Here is a 22,257-nt window from a genome sequence, read left to right as displayed (position 1 = left end):
ACCACCTTCGTGTAACAATTGGAATAAAAGTTACTGCTAATTAAATGATGTCCTATCAGTTGTGTCAATTTAGTTGGGATGTTAAAATGCTGAAAGTAGCCTAATTTATAACATTCTCAAGTCTTCAAAAGTACATAACTTGAAGGTGAGTTACTTTTCATTTCTGAAACTTTTTAAAGCCTCTTCTCGGGGATGTGTTATCATCTTCTTGAAGTTTGTCTCTATATGGGTCCCCTGTATGATTCCAGGTTTGTAAGCGAATATTCTAAGCATATATTATACATCCTTAACTTTACCATTCTTTATTTACAGTGAAGTACAGAAAGAAAAATAGCAGTGTTAAGATCTCGTAATCTACTCATTGCAGAAGGTCCAATTAAGTTAATTCTTGAAGTGCCAGATATAAAGGAGGTGGAGGCAATGTTTCCGATGCTGGAGCCAGGAGGCAGATATACGCCGAGTAGTTGCCAAGCTCGTTACAAAGTAGCAATTATAATTCCATACCGGAATCGAGCAAAGAATTTGCGAGTACTTCTTAGGAACTTGCATCCTTTCCTTCAGCGCCAGCAGATATTCTATGGGATATATGTAGTGGAGCAAACAGGTATGTCAACTTGTTTATGAAAATGTTATAATGTCAACCAATATTTATTTAATTTAACTCAATTTGCCCTCTAAGGATTCCCTTCAGCTTACCTTGCTTGCGCGTTCTTAGCCAGCAATACAAAAAAAGGTGTAAATTGAATTATTATCCACGGAAGAACAATTTATATAATATTCAACCTGTCATTCATACGATGTTGCTATTACTTTTGTGATTGATTCTGTTAGATTTCCCAGATATGTTATGTATAAGTGTGGGAAGTTGTCTAAGCGACGATATCCTACCTCAGCCTGTAGCAAAACAGCAACAAATAACAAGCAGCGTATTTTCAACAATAAATACCACGATTAGGTTCAATCTTCCTTATTAACTCTCTATTCGAACCGAAAGTGTTAAGTTAGAACCATTTCAGTAAAATGATTACTATTAGGACTTTTCCAGAAACATTTCTTTTCCCTCCAGAAAGCTCTCCCAGCGCAGCATTAACAGGTTAAGTGGTACCTATATCGCAACAAAAACATCCACTGGGGCCAAAATATGTTTTCTTTAATTTTGGTTTCTGTTTCTCCTTCTAAGTAATAATTTGCTCATTTACTCTCGGTAGTAGAATTGTTTGCCATTATTAGACGAATAAATTCAAAAAAATAATCAGGAAAAACTAGCTTTAACAAGGGCACATTGCAACCAACACATGGGAGTGTAGCTTAGGAAACACACTCACCAAAGGATCAACTGTTGCTCACGCATTGCCGAACGTTGCCTACAATCTGTCAAGTGAAGGGAAGGATATGTGTGTCTTTTAGAATAAATTTGTCTCCTTAAGAGCAATCCAAATTAAAAATTTTAAAAATAATTTCAATGAGTGCAAAATTTTCAAACTTGAAAAGCTTAAATAAAGATGTTCAAACACAAATTTTAAAACAATAATCTTAAAAAATTAAAGTTTTGAGAAACTTCTCTAAATTTCAAACAAATATTTTAATTTGATGAATCAATCATATTACACCAAAGATAAATTTTCACTAATTATCTTGGACTAAAGCTCAAAGGTTGAAATTGTTACATATGAGAAGGTTTTAATTATTACCTACCAGGATTAAGTTCTAAATTTTCTCACCAATGATCTGAGACTATCAGTCGTAACTACATTTCTAAGACTCAGTGTAAAATTCTGGAGATATATATCAATAAAGAGTTCAGAAAAAGACTCCCAAAATGCTTTGTAAGGAATATTATAATGTATGGGTCAGAAACATAAGCTTTACGTAAAAACGATGAAAATGACTGGAAGCTTTCGAAATGTGGGTGTGGAGAAGAATGGGGAGAATTAGCTGTGTCGAGCATTTAACGAATGAGAAGGTGTTAGAAATGGTGTGGGCAAAAGAATAAATTTAGATATTATTAGGAAGAGGAACAGAAACTGGTTGGGAGATCGGCTAAGAAGGAACTGTATCTTGAGGGACGTGCTTGAAGATATGGTGGCAGGAAAAGGAGGGAGGAGGTAAAAGATACTACAATTAATGGACGATATCAAAATAAAATAATCGTACGTGAAGACGAAGATGTTAGAAGAAGACCGTGGAGCATGGAAGCTTCTCAGTTGCGTCAAGTGACCTGCCAATAATGGCAGAATACCTATGATGATGATGATCTCAATAAGTTACAAATAATTACCAATCAGGTTTCAAATCAAAATTTTGGAGTTAGAGGCAAGAATCAACCAAACAAATTTCACAAAAGATAACTTTCCACCAATGACCTTAGACTATGTATGACTCATGTATGGACTATGCATGACTCACAAATACAAATCCCAAATTTCAAAGTGTGAAATGCTGTTATTGTATATCAAGCAGTTTTAATAATTGTTTATCAGGTTTCATGCACTAAATTTTTATTTCAAGTTAACAAAACAATCAGATTTCACAAAAGATGACTTTCACTAAAGATTTTAGACTACAATCCCTAAGTTTCAAACTGCGATATTGTTGATCAGAGATATACGAGGCGCATCTAGAAAGTAAGTTTCCCTCGCGTTCCATGGCTAGGAAACGGTATGTTGCGCGAAGCGAATACGTGTACGTGAGACAGTAAGATACTAGCATGGCGCATGCACTAGCGGAACTTCCCCAGTGCTCTTAGTAGCGTCGTGGCAGTGGTGGAAGATGGACGTTCCTATTCCAGCTCCCGCCGCGTGTGAAGTGCGATCAGTGATAAAGTTTTTGAATGCACAGGGCATAGCACCAATCGCAATCCATCGTTAGCTGTGCCAAGTCCATGGCCCCAACCGCATGAGCAAACAATTCCTCCAGACTTTCCGCTCCTTATTGCACACCACTGTCACGGAGTGCCTGTTGATCAAGAAGTTTTGTGTTGAAGCAACTGTCCCTAGAGCACAAAGCAAGGCTTACAGGGTCAGCATTGACATTTTTGCAAAGATAAAGTAACGATGGATTTGAATTGGTGCTATGCACTGTGCATTCAAAACTTTATCACTGTTCGCACTTCACACACGGCGGGAGCTGGAATAGGAACGCCAATCTTCAATCACTGCCACGATGCTACTGAGAGAATTAGGGAAGTTCTGCCGGCGCATGCGCCATGTTAGGACCTTACTCTCTCACGTAGACGCAGTCACTTAGCGCAACATACGGTTTCCTAGCTATGGGACGCGTGGGAAACTTTCTGGATGCGCCAGTAGGAGTAGCAAGGAGGACCAACCAAGCGCACAGAAGTACATATTCGAATCCTAGAGAATATTTACCAGATCTTATTTTTTTTTTGACAATCCTAAAATTTCAAGGTAGTCGTATATACTCCTCCATGAATTTAAAAGGAATGTGTCAATGCACCCATATCTTACGAGAAAGAATGATAGAGCTCATCCGTGGCTAAGCGGTTAGCGTACGCGCCCTTGGCGCTGGAGACCCGGGTTCGATTCCCGGTGGGAGCTCAGGTGGTTCGGATTCCACGTTGATCAGTAAGTCCACGTTTCACTGCCCGCCTCGCTGCTGAAAGGGACGCTAAACTGAAATTCAACTCAACTTAACGAGAAAGAATGGTACTCATACATATAACCACATAACATGATAAACCATGATCAAAGAAGAAAAATGAGAACAAAATGCTTGGAAGTTTGAGTTTTTGACAAATTTCACCCATAAAAGGAAACGAGATGAAGCATCCAAATGCCAAGAGGTACCTACTAAAGCCTATATTATTATTCCACATATTTAGTTAGGACTATTTCCGAAATTTAAAAAGTGGTCCTTTTCACCACTCCAGAGATTTGAGGTGGTTTGTCAAAGTACCCATTGCGAAATGTAGATGGTATGATGGGATGATGGTATGTACACCTGAACCATGTTTTTTGGGGCAGTGACAATGGTCCTTGACTTCGGAACCCAGAGGCTCAAAAGTGTCCACAAATGTCAAGATTACTCTATAGTTTTCATTACACTCCAAGTGCGGTTTACGTCCGAGTTTAGCAGCTCTAGGGAGGTACAAAGAAAGGGAGATATAAAAGTGATTGAATACAACTGATATCGGTGTCGCATCCATAGTTTTTGGTGTCACTGATATGAATAGTCACACTTCTGATGGCGTCAAAGTGCAAGTTCAGCCCCATCGGCAGGGGATGAGAGTGTGTGAAAAATAAAATGCCTCATATTACTATATTATCGTCGAATCTACATTTATTGAGGTCGCTAAGCTGTTAGCTGACAATCAAGATGATATTCGAAAACAACTTTAGGCACGAACGAACATGTCAGCTGAATTGGGAATTTACAGGACAACGTCGATGTAAAAGACGCCCTTGTAACTTTTGAACTAGACTAAAAACGCTGAAATGTTATATCATGCAAATAATACGAGAGAACATTATCGGTCTACTCTGTGATACAACTAGAATAAAAATGTTGCCAACCCAACATTGAAATGACACTACAGTACATTATTAAATATTTCAGATCTTTGTGTTAAACGAATACTTAAGATATCACATTTATCAGGATTCCCACTCGTGCTGGAAAACCAGGAAATGCCCTTGAATTGAATTTGTCCTGGAAACATCCTGGAAATGTCCTTGAAACATCCTTGAAAATGCATTTGTGTCCTTGAAATTTATAGAAATACTGATTGTCTGATTTTTCATAATTATAATGAAGATTTTAATTCATTGCTATTTTTGTTTGCTTTTCCTGTTTCTGTCCTGAATAATAATTTCCCATGAGCCTGCATGTGTGGGATTTGCAACTTCACAAAATCTCGGTAGTGCATGCAAAGAGAGGAACGTTACTGAAGGGGAAAACTCTAGTTTAGAGTTGAATGCCAGACATTCCTGAGCAAATTGCCGTTGTATGTCATGCAGAAGAGTCACTGAAATATAGGCTTGTGACAGACCTTACATGCCTAGATCCAAATAGTGTGTCATCTATAAAGTTTCGTGGTGTCCTTCAGTCACTGTTTGGGAAGAAATGGGCTACACCCAGAGAATGTGATCAGCTGTTTGTTTTGTATGGATAATTTACTGAACAGTTTAAAGATGCACTTGCTGAGTGTAAGTTGGACCCTTAGAGGCTGGATTACTTTTACACAAAACTGTTGGACGGTTCGAAAGAATTTAAAGATTTGTTATTAATCATAAAGATGCTTTGGTTTTGTCTCATGGACAGGCTGCTGTCGAATGAGCCTACAGCATAAATAAAGATCTGCTTGTTGAAAATATGAAGGAGAAATCATTGGTCAGTTTGAGATTGATATATTGACAAATTCAAATGCTATCCGTATAGCAGTTTCGCTAAAGAAGAAAGAGATTATGCCTATAGATAAGGAAGTCACACAACTCCATACTCAGTTGTAAACCTTGTAATATAATTCCTTTTTCCCCCTAATTATATCTGTCACACTGTCACGCAATGAAGATGTCATGTAGGAAAAATAGTTTTTTGTTGTTTGTAAATTTGTTCGGTGCACAATTAAAATGTCATGTACTAGGAATGAAAATACATGTACTGGATGTGAGTGGATCAGGTGGCTATAAGGAAAGTAGGTAACCCATAAAAAAGCAGCACATTACGCTCAGCTTTGTGCATTTAATTATTGTGTCTTAATACAGTACTTACATTAATATTCGCTGCATAAGCTACTGTACTTTTCATTTCACTATTGTGAGTTTAGAACCTGGAGTTGCAATCCTGTTATACCTTCCTGTGTCGAATATGGTTGCCTCTGTAGCATTAAAAAAGCAAGTGAGATCTAATATGCTTTAGTGTCTAATATTATGGTCAAGAAATGACAGATTTCGAACAAGTAGAAATTGAAAGTTATTAGACAGTTATAAGAAATTGAAAGTTTTACTTGTCTTAAGAGCCTATATTTCGAAAAACCTCATCCAATCACAGAGATACGAGGAAGGTTCAAAAACTAAGATTATAAACCCGATATTTCTGGATATTTTATCTGCTGAAAATGAAAGGAAATTTTTGAGTTTTACGTCCCACGATTATGCCGGCCAGGCTAAAGGAGACGGTACTGATGAGGAATGAATGTAATGGTGGATTAGAAAAAGTGGGAGAAAACGGGAAAACCCCGAGGAAACACACGCACATGGTGTTTGTCCATCACAAAGTTCACTTGGCGGGAGCAGGGTTTGAACCCGGGAGATTTTATCTGTTGTAGAGGAATGAGGTATGTGTGGTAATTTTAATACATGGAATCGGCAACTGTGCAATTTAATGTATTTTAAAGTTTGTTTGAATACGGTTACTTTTCACGCAGTATTGCGTATGTAACTCGGAAAAGTAAATGTAATCGGAATTGAAAGTACATTAAAACTATATATAACACATTTTTTCCAGATCTCTGACTGCCAGTCACAGCAGCATATACAATCATTATCAATCAATTTTCTTGTATTAAATTTGGATCTAACTATATTTTTCAACAATTACGATTTGGTAATATTTCTAATGCAAAATAGAGTTTTGATTATAGATACTTATGTTCAGGGATGCACTGACAGCTCTGAGATAAACCCCGGAGGAGACCAAAGTAATACGTCTAAAATATAATAATAAATAGAATAGTATCAGCAGTGCCCCCTCGGAATACTAAGTGTGCCCCTCCGGAATGGTGTTTCTGAAAGAAACACTGGATGTAATAATGAGAGATTTTATCGAATTGAAAGCCAGAAAAGAGTCTTTATAGCATAAACTTTTCAGTAAAAAAAAAAAAAAAAAAAAAAGAGAAATTAAGCTAATTACCATAATCATATCACTAGAAAATACTATGTAAATATGCTTTTAATGAAGCATAAGAACCTAGGCCTACCTCTTTATCAAAATCAAAGCTGTGTTAATGTTAGACTTGAAGCTCATGAGTTTTATTCTGTTTCGATTCTTATGTTCCGATTGTACTTGTCAAAATACATCTTAAGTATATATCTTAGTCGTGTCTTGTGCTTATTTAATATAAAATGCTTTTAATTTTTAAAATTGGGACTTTGTTCAGTATTCATCCAGTCAATTAGTTATAATTTCGCAATTTTGCGTTAATATTCTCAGGGAGACTACAGATATGGTCGTAACAATTATTTGAAGAAATTCTATCCATTTCAACTTTCTACTCTTTTATTATCATTTAGGTGCATGCACCTAAATATTGTTTGCTTACACTTAAAAAATGTCTAAAACCGGCCCTGGATTTACAACCTGAAAAAAGTACTGTGGGAGTAGGACAAACCAAGCAGTGGGCCATAACGACTAAGATTAGTGTGTAATCCATAGTTTTCGTGGTGGCTGAGTTGAATAGTGCCATTTTAAACCCATTTCAGTCCCATCGACAGACACGGGAGATTGGTGAAAAATAAAATGACAAAATGACTGACAAGGGACGCACGCGAGCCGTTACATCTAGATATTTATGAAAATTTGTACCCCCAGTAACTGTGGATAGCTAATCATTGTGGCGATAGTCACTCGGTGCGGAAATGCCTTGTTTACCCGCTATGTATGATACAAATACCAAATAGTGACCAGGTGAGGCTGTGCCGAGTTATACCACAAAAACGTCGGAAAAAGGCAGAAAATGAAAAATGTATGCAGGTAACCTGATACCTCCGAGATTGGGACACGTCACCAAGAAGACAGCAGTAGTGTCACACAAGCAGTGTGTGCATCCCAACATAAACTTATAGTTTTTCAATTAGAATGTATACCATTTTATGGCATTAAAACAATTGGCATAAAACGTAAAAGCAAAAGTGGCTATCAGTGTTGCCAAATAGGGAAATACGAGAATCTAAAGTCGAGAAATTAAGGGGTCCGTACAGAGAAACGAACAAATGTACAAAAAAAAAAAAAGACTGTAGGAGGAAGAAATGTACAGCAGGGAGTAAACCACATCATCCAGTGACTAACGCGATTGATACAGGATTCACCTCAAAAAGAGAACAAGTTAGAGTACCCGTAGAAAAAAGAGGTGCCATTTGACATAGTGCGGAAATGTGAACAGTAAGTCTTCCTGTAGCGCTGCAATTCCAATGGCGTTTATGTAGAATCGATACCTCGAACAGTTTCTGAGAGCTATAAAATGATCTCTCTTGGGGTTGCAGCACTGCATAAACTCCTGCATACTTTCCAAACCAGAAATGGCTCTTGAAAAGAGCACAGAAAAGCTGTGGCACGAAAAAAGATAACACATCTGTGGCAAGAAAGTACTTCAGACTTGATTCGTGAAGATTAATGGCCTGTGATAAGTGTCAGTCGGGAGTATATGAAATGTTAGCATGTGGGACAACGATGAAGGTGAAATACACTGTATTCAGGTTACCGGTAATATACAGAAGCAAAATATTTTAATATAATACACCAATACATACAACAGAAAATCGATCGATAGTACGAAAAAATACATTTCTGGCCATAGCCACACACTCGATATGACTAATCAAGACTCTTAGTTACTGGATGCTGTGGTTTGCTCCGTACTCAACATTTGTTCCTTCTGCAGTCTTGTTGTACTTTTGTTCGTTTCATTGTACGGACCCCATAATTTCTCAACTTTAGAGCCTTATATCTCTATTGTTTGGCAACAGATAGCCCACCATTTTCTTTCACGTTTTATGCCAATTGTTTTAATGCCAGAAAATGATACACAATCTATTTTAAAAACTTGTGTTTTGTGCTTGATAAGATTGTGTTTTGATGACAACACTGCTTGTGTGACACTACTGCCGTTTTCTTGGTAGGTATCAGGTTAACTGCACACATTTTTCATTTTCTGCCTTTTTCCGACGTTTTTTGGATATAACTCGGCACATCCTCGCCTGGTCACTGCTTGGTATTTGTATTATACATAGCGGGAAAACAAGGCATTTTCGCACCGAGTGACTATCGCGACGAAGATTAGCGATACACAATTACTGGGGGTACCAATTTTCATAAATATCTAACTGTCAAGGATCGCATACATCCCTTGTGAGTTTAGTGTCAAATGACTGAGTTCTCGCTGTCAGAAAAACATCCATAACTTTTGAAATACTTTTGGAACATATGTGATACTCCCCTACACCTGAACTTTTAATCATATTAATTTTTTTAATTAAAGGAGGCGTAAAGGTTGTATCAAAATGAATGCGAAAATTGCAGTATCTTGTGTATACAGTATTTATCATTACACTTAATTGAAATACATATCGTAAGGAGAAAGGGGATTCATACCCTGTCATAAATCTATTACCCCGTACGAGCAAGTGGTATTTGAAGTAATAAATAGAATAAATAAAATAAAGAGAGTCAAAATTGGGTACTAAATAGAAATTTATTCAATAATACGTTTTCTATATTAACTAAGATCAGATTTTTTAACATTAATTGTTTTCACCTTAATAAAATACTGAAGTTCAAAGTGAAACCAGAACTTCCATACAACTCTCAGTTTTGGTATTAGTTTAAGGCTTATTTATTCAAATATAATTTATATATATATAAATGATTTGCAACTTACCCTTTGTAGCAACATTTGTGAGCCTTATTATGATTGTCTGATATAACTGTTGACTTTCTTAGGCCGCGGTGCATTTAATAAAGCGATGTTGATGAATATTGGATATAAAGAAGCTTTAAAACAATTTAATTACGACTGCTTCATTTTTCATGACGTTGATCTCTTACCGGAAGACGACAGGATTCTCTATACATGCCCACAGCAACCAAGACATTTGGCAGCTGGTGTAGATGTGATGATGTACAGGTAAGTTTCATGTAGAAAATAAGATATTATTTGTCATAGGTGATTATTATTATTATTATTATTATTATTATTATTATTATTATTATTATTATTATTATTATTATTATTATTATTATTATTAATTTAAAGTTTGATGAAAGCAAACACTTAGTATTATTAATCTGTGCAGACATCTATCTAAAAATGAAAGTGTCTATGTATATGAGTTAATAACACTTGAAGCACCCGATCGATATCGATCAAATTTTCAACATAGATGAGGTTTGAGCCTGGGATGATATTTATCATTTCACTTTGACGGTGCAACTTGGGAGAGGGAAGTGGGATCTATCTATCTATCTATCTATCTATGATCGAAAATGACCGATATTAGTGTCGAATCAATGGTTTTTGGGGTGTCTGAGATGAAGAGTGACACTTCCGATGCCGTTTAAATCCAAATTCAGCCCAAAATAGTAATAGTTAATTTTTAAGACAAAAAGCACCTGTCCATGGGAAGGTAATGCATTTGATGACCACAATAACGTAATTGTAACACAGATTATTAATAAGAAGTTCTTGCTTTGGTAAGATGTTACTTTATTTTAAGTTATACGTAAGAATGAGCAGTATTAATATATTACTAATAACATGTTGATGCATAGACTTCGATACAAAATATTTCGATTATAATAAAATTGGATAGAACAGATTACCGAACGAGATTAAGCAAAACATGCATTTTAAAACTGAATAGATGGTTATTTCTTTCACTTAAGGATAATGAATAATAATTTCAAACCCTGACAAACTAAAGAATAGATGCGTGTTCATGAAAAACTCTGAGGCCAGCAAATTCTCTAGCACATATGTATGCTAATTCTCTAGCACATTTTACCGTAAGTTATTAATTACATGTAAACTTGATTATTTTTAAATGACTGAAGCGAAGTAATCTCACGATTATATTTTAAAAGCTTGTCATTTAATGAGCACCTGGGGAAGAGCCAGGAAATCATTTGGGGGGCCTGGCAAAAAAATCGTGGTTGTTTCTTCCCATTCCGTTGGCACCTTTCTGTTTTTTTTTTTTGTTACATGTATCAAATACTATTTTACCAGCAGAGTTGCGCCTGGATCTAGCCCCTTCCAATGTTTATACGAAAATCTCTTTCCCAGGAGCAGAATTTTCCACGCTAGAGAGTGTTATGGCCACTTCATCAGCTGTAAATTCTTCGTGATTTATTTCATTGGCTGCAGTAATCATGTCATTATGTATTTCTGTAGCTGTAGGCTTTCCTTTATAAGCTTCACTAAAGAATTTATATATTTCTTCTTTTGAGATGGACATCTCGGAGAGTTCTGGTCTAGAATGAGGCGGATTGCTCTCCTCCTATTTCTCCTGTAGAGCTGCTGTGTGAACGTTGCGTCTTCTTTGTCATGGTCCTCTACTCCCACATTCCTTTTGCTTTCTTCTCTAGGCTTAACCTTTACTAGTTCTGCTGCTTTGATGGTTAGTTCATTCATCAGATTAATAAATTCTTCCCATCTTTCTTCGGATACTTCACCATTGAGTATTTTTGAGAGACGTTGTTTAAACATCTGCTGTTCGCTTTCATACTGCTGATTAATTTCTATATCTCTTTCTTCTAATATTACGTTCTTCTAGTTCGTGAATATCTGTATTACCCTAATCATCATGTTCATTTTCGTTACATATTTCCCCCTTTGTTATGGAGCTTTCGATTTCTTCTGCCTCAGAACCTCCATCATCTATGATATCTTCATCTACATTTTCAGCAGAGCTATTTTCCATTTGTATTGAGTCTTTTGGTACATAGCCCTGTTCTTCCACTTCTTCATAGGGTTCCTTCTATAGAACTCCGCTCTCAGTTTGCCTTTCTTGCGTCTTCTCAGCATTCTTCTGATTTTCTTCAGGATCCCTTGCATATTAGGATTCTACAATTTCTATTTGGCCGTAATCCATCCCCGTATTGCGCGTTGTAGTAGACATTACACAGGTGTAGGCAGGATCGTTAGCATGTTGCTTTGCGGTTCTTGATGATTCTCTGCAGGCATTCTCAATTAGGGAAAATTCTTCATTATTCGGGGGTTCTATTGGAATTTCCCATTGATGAATATCTGCAGTGATGGTTATTTCCTGGTGGGTGCCATATCCTGGTGGGTGGGTGTTATTTTCTGGCATGCTTCTATTGAGTGTCCTGAATCTTCAGAGTTTCTTCCAATCATAAACCTGTTCGTATGTACGAGGGAGGATCAAATAAAAACCTTAAAATTTTATTATAAATTTCAAATGTTGTGCTATTGGTTTGAAAGTTGGCATTTTGTTTCTACCATTATTCTCTTTCTTCAGTAGGTGGCAGAAGAGTCTAGTCAAACAAGCGCCAGCACAGGAGCAGTTTCAAGATGACCGCCCCACTGTCCACATGCACCGCATTAGAACAGTGTTCGGTGATCCGGTTTTTGAGTAGTGAAGGTGTGAAACCAATTGAAATTCATCGCAGAATGGCAACAAAGTATGGTGATTCGTGTTTGTCCCTGGGGCAAGTATACGAGTGGTGTAGGAAGTTTAAAAGTGGCGTAACATCTGTGGAGGATGCTGCTCGACCGGGACAGGCTCACCGCGTAGAGACCGACGACAACATTGTGCTAGTGGAACACCTTGTGAAGGACAACAGGCGTATTATCCTGAAAGAGATTGCAACAATAATGAAGATTAGCTTTCGTTCAGTTCCACACATAGTGCATAATGTTCTCTATTTCAATAAGGTATCAGCAAAATGGGTCCCACGTCAGTTGACTGCTGAATTGAAAGATCGTCGCGTCAACGCCTGTGAAGAATTTTGCGTCGTTTCAACGCCGAGGGTGATGCATTTCTGGACAGGATTGTTACACGCGACGAGACCTAGGTTCATTATCATAAACCAGAAACCAAGAAAGCGAACAAGGAATGGCGGCAAAGCTATTCGCCGAAACTAAAAAAAAAAAAAAAAAAAAAAAATCCGCACTCAACCATCAGCAGGAAAGGTCATGCACACTCTCTTCTGGGATTATAATGGAATAATTTTGGTACAGTACATGAAAAAAGGAGTGACAGTAACCAGTGCCTCGTATTCAAACATGCTAAAAAGTCAACTTCGCCCTGCAATCAGGCGTAAACGGCTAGGACTTTTGCCCTCAGGAGTACTCCTACAGCATGACAACGCCCGACCGCATACTGCCCGTTTGACTGTTGAGACTATCGATTACATCAAATTTGAGTGTATCATTCATCCACCCTGTTCACCAGACCTTGCCCCCAGTGACTTTCATTCGTTTGGACCATTCAAAGAAGCGATGGGCGGCAAACATTTCAATAGTGTTGAAGAGGTGAAAAATGAGGTGCACGAGTGGCTACAATCTCGATCAAAAAATTCTTGCACCGAGGTATCCATGCACTTCCGAAACGGTTAATACTTGCATTGAATACTTGCATTGAACGTCAAGGGGACTACGCTGAAAAATAAGAGGTAAGATTCCCTTTTCATTGTTACATTCTGACATTTATTACACTTTTAAGGTTTTCATTTGACCTCCCTCGTATATCTTCATTTTTTTTCACATAGCATTTCATCGACAATCATTTCCATCATCCTATTTGTTATACAATGGTTTTCTTCCTCGTTAGAATCAACTTGTCTTTGTTCTTTGTGTTCATTCGACTTTGCCTCATTATTACCTTCATCATTAGTTCTTTCTTCTCTCTGATCTTTTGTACGTTTTCTTGTCATTGGGTGCGGCAATTGCTTTACATTTTGCTTTTCTTGCCTGTTTGTAGCATTGTGCCACTGGAGGTGATTTCTTAACGCTCTTATGTCCGGAAATGTCTCCCCATGTCTTTTACACTTAAAGCCAAATTCCTGGTGATCATTAATGGCGAGCCCCTCTGGCATTGGTACCTCACACGCATGTGATATCGGCCTTTTGCCCAGGTTGGCTTTACATTTACAGCGGACGTTAATAGTATTTGTAATTTTAATGTCGTGGTCACGAAGGAGATGTCTTTCTACTAACGTATGTGCAGAGGTCCATGATTTTGATTTGAATGCGGCTCTGCACCCTACCTCCGTGCAGTCGAAGTGGTCAGAAGTTGGGAACCTACAGCTCCCGTCTCTACGTAATGCTGGGATTATTTCGTCATCCATTTGCTGCTATTGCTGCCACTTATTGTATACAGCTTACAACTTTACTCCGCAATTTGGATTGAGAGCGGCTGGCACCTGTAGGCCATGTCAGCGCTATACGAGCACCCTCCGCCCCAACTGAGATAGCAATGTACGGCTAAAACCTGTAGGCTGTCGCCGCTTGAAGAGCAGCATCCGTACTACCTAGCAAAGCTGAGTGTGGCTAGGACCTGTAGCCTATGTCAGCGCCTGAAGGGCACCCTCCACAATGACTAAAATCTGTAAGGGTCAAAGTGTATCTCCAATTAAGCTGATAAAAACAGAGTTTAACGATAAAATGTTTGTTAGGTTAGTTAGAATAAAAGTTTTTCGACGATTTAGTTTCGTCCAATTAAGCTAAGAGGAAGATAAGAAAGCTAAAAGGAATAGAGCCAGGCTACATAAAAATAATCTAAGATGTTGTAGCAAAATAAAGTCTTGTCGTTTGAGGTAAAAGATGATTAAAATTGAGAAATACCAATAATGATAGCGCTAATAATGGCAAAAAGGGAGAAAGTTTTGCGGCGTCAAAATGTCTAAAATATAGCTTACTTAAATTCAAGTCCATTTTACTATTCAACACCTTTGAAATCGTAGCTAATACTGCCTTTGACCGGATATGTGCTCAATATAAATGTCGCGAGACCATTTAATTGTTTCGCAGATAGGTTTTTTCATGAATTTAGATAAGACTTCGAACACATTTTCCTCAAAAAGTGATAATTTAGTGGGTCCCAACTGCCCAGTGCTCCAACTATTATCGGGATTATTTAGACCTCGAGATACGTCTTCATGAGTTTGATCTCGTCATACTTCCGATTTTTTCCTGTCTCGCATTTTCAACGGCTTCCAACCTATTCTCGAATGGAAACGTCACGTCAATTAAATATGCTTTGTTGTCTTTGACCAGTAACAAGTCTGGTCGGCATTTGTTCCCTTCAACAATTTTGTGATTTTCAGCTTCAATTCTGATTTCTTTTCTTTTTTCTGTCAGCGGCCTTTTTTATTCTATTAGTTATAGCGTAGTGCCTATTTTGCATAGCCCCTGAGAAACGCATGCAGTGATTTAAGACGTGGGGTAGGGATTCGTTTTCATATCCACATCTTCTACACTGCCTATTCCCGTCATTCTATTTCTTGACTCTATTCAAGAGTACGAAGCTTAACCTGGCCCTATGTATAAATCACCAGTCAGCAAACCTAGTATATTGACCATCGTATTAAATAGCTACTGGCCCTACTCGCGCCCATGCACTCGATGAGTTTGCCTTGATTAGCGTACTGTATTAACTCAATGCCCTTTTCTTTCTGTGCTCACTTTGATCTTAGCCAAAAGGCCGAGAAGCGATACCACTGAAGCACTCACTAGTACTGCGATGTAAATAATTCGTCTTTAGTGTGGTTACGTCATTTCTTTTTGCCTTCGATTGTAAAGTTGTACGTTATTTTTCTGCGTTTCAAAACGTCTTTTGTATTTCTTTTATGATGATATAAGTCAATAATCTTCGGCATACTTTATATTTATAATTTGAGTTGTTCTTAACCTTTGGTTTACAAGTTTGTGTCTTCTCCACCAAAGTACAGATATAACACATTTAATTCCCATACTCTGCGTTTGTTTCGGAGCAGTTGCCGTTACCTAGTCAAAGACATCTGTACGATACATGAATAGTATTTTGTATTGTTTTTACAACAGTGAAACTTAGCAATAAGTTATAATCTGAACAGATACTGAGCATACTGTTATAAGACTTAATAGGAATCCTAGAATTATTTAAATATTCTGAAATAAATACTACAGTTTCGGGCAGAAATTCTGTGTGCATTCTTTCAAATTACTTATCTACTTTTAGACTCCCATACAGTTATTTGTTCGGCGGAGTGGCTGCATTGACCCGTGAGCAGTTTGAAAAGGTGAATGGTTTCAGTAATATGTATTGGGGCTGGGGTGCTGAGGACGACGATATGGCATACCGACTCAAATTCAACAATCTTTACATTTCCAGGTATCCAGCGAACATTGCTCGATACAAAATGTTGCCGCATAAAAAGGGAAAGATTAATCCGAAAAGGTAAGTAAGAGAATCCCGGATTTAGGAATTAGACAAAAACATCCATTTTATTGCAGTCTTCTTATAAGAGCTATTGAGTTAGGCTTAGTCATATGCTGTAATTGGTCCGGTTCTTGAGAAATTTGTAAACAAAGATTAAAAGATTTTTTTAACGTGTGAATATTAATAAATACTGTTACTTTGATGTGAAAACGAAATGTTCAAAAAATATGTACGTGGCACTTCTGGATCTCAGAAATATAAACAAAAATATATATCTGTGTATTTCGTGGCATTTCCATTCATATTACACTAACAAACAATGAATAGGGTTTTCGCAAGTTGATGAAGTACTTATATTAAGACTGTATTAGAGTTTGTATAATATTGTACATTTAATCTTGTAAACTAACTTAATTGCCGACAAAATACGCAATTGTAGAGCCCAATATGCTACAAAATGCGAGATTTGTAAAAGCAAATTCGAAATTTTGTATGTCAAACTGCGAAAAACTCCTATACCCCTAACAATGAAAACTACAAAGTTTCCACGTGTAAGTGAGGAAAAGCCGCAGCTGAAATTACTGCATTTATACATTGACACTCAAACGAAAAGAAATACTTATGAAGCTTGTCTCTTGTGTTATGTCGGGAGCGTGCAAAGTTCTAGCAGAAATCTGCAAGCATTGACACACCAGATTTTTCTTTGTACCGCTGATCCAGGGTCTGAATGGATTGGTGAAACCTCTCACCGTGCTCATCATACGCAACTCCTAGGTTTTCTGGAAAGAAAGACAGGTGACTGTGTAGAAAACTCCCTTTCAGTGACATGTTGCATCCCATAGTGTGCAGGTTTGACAACAACTTCTCCACTAGTTGCACATAGTTCGCACTTTTGTTATTTTCCAGAAAGTTTTCCGAGAGACTCTTAAAAGAATTCCAGGTTTTCCGTTCTACCTCAGTCAGTTTTGGTTGATATATGCCATCTTTCATCAATTGACATATCTGGCGTTCAATGAAAACACTTTCTTTTAGTTTAGAATCTGATATTTTTGGAACGTTTCCTAGATATACTTAAATCCTTTTCCAACCCTTTCACGAACACCTTCATCATTCCTAATTTAATGTGCAGGGGAGGTAGAAAAAAATTGTAGCGATCAACAAGGGGTTTCTCTTTCACATTGTTAATTCCGGGAGTACGAGTAGGTCATTCTCTTTGTGTATAGTGCAGATCCCTTGCTCTACTGTCACACACACATAGAAAACAACAATACTTTGTATAGCCCAAGTGTAACTCTAACACCAAATCAATCACCTTTAAGTCACCATATATGTTCTGCTGATGCTCAGCATACCTCACTTTATCGAAAAAGAGTGTCACATTTTGATACGTCTCCTTCAATTTAACGAAATATGCAATTGGAATGGAAAGGTACGTATTACCGTTGTGGAGGAGAACACACTTCATACTTGCTTTTGACGAGTCCAAGAATAAACGCCATTCATCGACTTTATACTTTATTTGTAATGTCTGTATCAGTCCTTCCACGTCAGTACAATATATGCAATCATCACTACTGCTGTAAAATTTGAGAAAGTCATGTTGTCTGTCACGGTAAAATGTCACTTTCGTTTCCTTTTGAAGAAGGTTCTAACCTTGAAGTCTTGAAGCTAAGAGTTTAACTTGTTGTTTGGGTAGGTTCAAGTCTCTAATAAGGTCGTTCAGTTCCTCTTGCGTTGTCTAATATGTTTCTCTGGTATGTGCACTGTATGCACTGTATGCAGTCTTCAATCTCAGTATCCATAACATTTTCAATTTCATCAACATCACTGTTGTTTACTGTCCATCCGTCTGGCGGCACTGGCTCATGAAAACCTTCATCATGTGGGATGAGTCTTTTAGCTGATTGTAGATCTGGGTATTGTACTGATCGTTTACCCTTGAAGGTTATTCCCTTTACATTTGAAAGACAAAAGTAACATGATCTCGTGATTCAAACCATAAAATTGGTGTACCAAATAACATACACTTGTGAGAACAACGTAATCAGCCCCTTAGATTTTTACTGTACAGAATTTACAACAGAATTTCGCTGCCCAGGGTTTGTGTACGTCGACGTTCGATGAAAAATACAATTCATACGCTTTTTTCACAACAGGCGTTATCTTAGTGAGCTTCAGTTTTGAAGTTATCTGTCCATACACGTAACACGTAACGTCCTAGGCATTTCCAAAATTGTGCCACTATAAAACACAAAACACAACAACGTTTTCAAATGTCACCCACTTCACAACAAAAGATCCATAAGTTATGAATCACAAGAACACACGTTTCAATGTTCTTTATCTTCTATTAACACAGTACGTCAAGAGAAAATGCAGCTCACCACACCAACAAGCAAGGAAGTAAACATACAATATTGATACTCAGTTGTTTCACCGCCGTCCGATTTTGCCAGGTGTAGGTGGGAAAAGTTAGTTTCGACGGTAAAGTTTCCACTTTCTTCCGCAACATTTTTCAACTTTCGTTTACGGCGGGGGCTGGAAGTAATGTATTTTCCATTAATGATGTTTGTATTTTATACATTGCAATGTATGAATAACGTGTGCAGTATATATATACTGCACACGTTATTCATATATTATGAAAAGGATATGTTAAATAACAAATCCAAATTATTCCCAGAATGTAGAAACTTGTAATTAAATTTTCCGGGTTTTCCAAAAATTGAAACCTGATACCCCAAAACTCTTATATTTTCGAATTCAGTTGGACAAAACCTTTCAGAATCGCCTATTAGTTTTCAGGAAAGAAAATTGGTGCTGAATAATGTTACCAATCCAATGAAACAATAATATTTATCGCCGCAGTACTAAGTTTTGCCATTAATTTCCTCTCGTGAGACAGAGTAAGAGATGCGAATCAAAGCAAAGTTCCACTATTCGATTTAGCATGTGCTTAACGATAAATCATAAAATTTGCTTGATTATAATTAAATGTGTGATGTCATTTTTATACGTAGATATTAGCCAATTCTTTAGGGCGAACGGAGGTAGAACGAACTTCAAGTTAGAATACGTATGACAGAAAGAAAATATCATTAAAAAGTCTCCATTGGAACAATACTGTAAATATTTTCTAGAGGATCTCATACAGCCATTTTCATTGTATGGGAACGGGTCTTGTAATCCTCCATAGTTGGAGGGTAACGGCCTGTACTTCGTTTATTTTTTAAAAAATAAATAAAATAATAATAATAATATAAATAAATAAAAATAAAATGGTATATTGTGTGTATGTGATGTGTTAGTATTATTGTTTCGATGTTCACATTCCTTAAGACTATGGACTCTTCAAATGTGTTATTGACTGGTGGCCCGAGCAGGTCTGTACATAGATGTACATTTTACTCCGACCTCACTCCCCTCGCCCTCGCAGTGGCAGTGGGCCCTATCCCTTGCGAAGGGAATTGTTCATCGCTCTCGCGCACCCCGCCCTCGTGCTGGAAACTTCTCGCCCTCGCGAAGTGAGTTGACCATTACCCTCGCCCTTGCAGTGAAAGTTGGCCCTCGCCCTCGTTCATCCTCACCTTCACGTTGGGAGTTGTCCATCGCCCTCGCCCTCGTGCTGGAAGTGCGTTATAGTTCCGAATACATAGCACCTCTGGAAAACTTGTTTGATGTTGAAGAGAATGAACTATGAACCATGACTTTCCAATGAACATTGTTGATGCAATAGCTATTTCACTGGATTCTACGATCTTCTTAATACTAACAGAATTAATGGGCCCCAGGGACTTACTCCCTTGTCCATGGCACGTAATTTTTTGTGCATGAATATATCTTTGTAATTTTCAATAAATAGACTGGGTTTGATTCGAATGTTCGGATGACAGTTTCATGTCCGTTCCTTGTCACTTGTAGCCATATTTATCAAGCAAATAAAAATAGCATGAGAAATGTTTACAAAGAGCTAGGTCCTGCTATGGAAAGTCATCAAAGGGAAACTCTCTTCTATCTGACGACATGGTCCCTACAGGGTATCTAACTAATATTTACAATAGAAACCAACTGAAAAACTCTGGCAGCCAGCTTTCATGACGTGTGACGACTAATGCTGAAGTTACTACTCTACTCCTGATGCGTAGTTTCTGAGAAATATGACGGTTTTTAAACCTAAAAAAGATTCTGTACGATAACGACCTATTAACTCTTAGAATTTCTACTTTTTGAGATAAAGTTTAGACTTTAACTCGAACAGCTAGTGCTTCGTTACTATTTATCGTAGGTTCATGGTTTATACCTCGTTTTTCCAGGCTAGTGTATACTTTCCAACGGTACTACTCAATTGTCCGTATTATACACAAGAAACGGGAAAATTGGGTAAAACCAAAAGGTTTTTCGAGAAAAAAATGGGAAATTTTTGCGACCGTCTGGCCCGGGCCTGGGTTCAAGTAGGGATCTGACTTTTTTTTTTTTTTAAAAAAAGCTGTTATGTGTATAATACGTGCGCAAAATTTTAATCTTGTATTTCGATTGACCTAGAGTCATGGTTGAAACTCAGTTTAATTCAGTATAATAAGCTCTTTCCAACGGTATTACTCTCATCTCCGTATAATACACCTGAACCGGAAAAATATGGGAAAACCGGATTTTTTCTGAAGCAAACTAACTTTCTCGTAACACTTGCGCCCCTCGGGCCCGGCCCCGGTTTCGCGTATGGATCTAAATAAATTGAGAAGTATCCAATGTACACAGAATACGTATGCAAAATTTCAATCTACCTCGAAAACTAAATGCTTGAATCTTTTTTTTGAAATTTGCCTTAAGAAATAAAATGAAAAGTCAAGCCCCTCAGTCTCCACTTGGCGCCGCAAAGTTGAATATAAGGTTCCAAAATGACTCTGGGGTGTTCTTTGGTCCATCGTTGACTTGATTAACAACAACAACAACAACAAAAAAAAAACTGCTTAAATGAATGTTTAGAACCTAAATACGCGGTGAAAGACGATTCTACGCCATGGTAACGAAAGTTACAAAAAATCCTAAAATTGTTAAGACGAGATTCTGAAGTAAATCTTCAACAAACTCTTAAAATTTATTTTTTATACATACTTTTCAAAGATAACGCATATACCTTCAAGGTTAACAAAATTACTTCCTTGGGGATAAGTTCTTATGCCTAGTTTTCAAGGAAATCAAGTAAGACACTAACTTCTATGGTGTCGAAGATAAGTTTTATTTATTTTTTTTGCACGGCACAACAGTGACTGTATCTATTGCTGTTTGGATTTTGCTAACACTGACACTTCACATGCTACTTCCAATATTGTAGAACTCACGAACTCTTGTCTTTAATTTAGGCAGGCTTTGTTGCGCAGTGCAAAGAAACGCTTCAAAACAGATGGTCTCAACAGTCTGAAATACACAGTGAAGGAATTAAAGCTGAAGAGGCTGTACACATGGGTCTACGTGGAACTTCCGCTTCAGCTGGTGAGAGTCAGAGGCTAAACAGGATGAAAACGATGCAATATGTGAACGTGTTCAGGTTTTGGTACTTTTCTGTGTCGTACCAGTTTATTGGCCGTTTAAATTCAAAAGCAATATGAGATATTCAACTATATTTACATACATATATATAGTATGTACATACCAGTACGCAGTATTATGTAATAAGTGTACTTGTATAACGCTACCACTATTAACTTCTACTAAGAGTTGCCAAAGCAGAAAAATAAAACCACTATGATTGAAATAATAAAATGACTGTTATAGAAATCGTTCATTAGTGGAAATTTTATAGCAGGGTTACATTTAAAGTCTTATCTCTTTCTAACCACTTTTAGATAACAAATGCAGAACAGTTATTCAACTAGCATAATTGCTCGTAGCAGAAAGTGTACTGAAATGCTTTAGTGGTTGTTCTTGAAGTCTACAAATTGAAAAAGTAGATTTACCATTTTCAAAATAAAGTATATTTTTCTTTTGTAAAGAACAAACTGGAAATGGTAGATGCATATGGATGTACGTATTTTTAATGTAGTGTTGAATATTTTAAAGTAATACTAGTACCATTTGTTATATATACAGGGTGCGGAAAACGTCCCGGAACGGTCCAATATCTCGCGAAGTATACAGATCAGCAAAA

General features: G+C 37.3%; 1 protein-coding gene across 1 annotated transcript; it reads left to right on the top strand.

Annotated features, from left to right (window-relative positions):
• The first annotated feature begins 371 nt into the window (after positions 1-371).
• Positions 372-21,830, top strand: LOC145665851 (beta1,4-N-acetylgalactosaminyltransferase A-like). The gene is made up of 4 exons (XM_081732965.1): positions 372-604; positions 9,676-9,859; positions 15,912-16,130; positions 21,473-21,830. Exons 1-4 carry the CDS (start codon positions 421-423, stop codon positions 21,618-21,620), a joined length of 735 nt encoding a protein of 244 aa, XP_081589091.1. The 5' UTR covers positions 372-420; the 3' UTR covers positions 21,621-21,830.
• The last annotated feature ends 427 nt before the right edge of the window (positions 21,831-22,257 follow it).

Source organism: Thermobia domestica, chromosome 12 (assembly GCF_964235325.1).
Source record: "Thermobia domestica chromosome 12, izTheDome1.hap1.1, whole genome shotgun sequence".
Classification (NCBI taxonomy): Eukaryota; Metazoa; Arthropoda; class Insecta; order Zygentoma; family Lepismatidae; genus Thermobia; species Thermobia domestica.
Note: the sequence above shows the minus strand (reverse complement) of the source record. Positions and strands in the feature narration are given on the sequence as shown.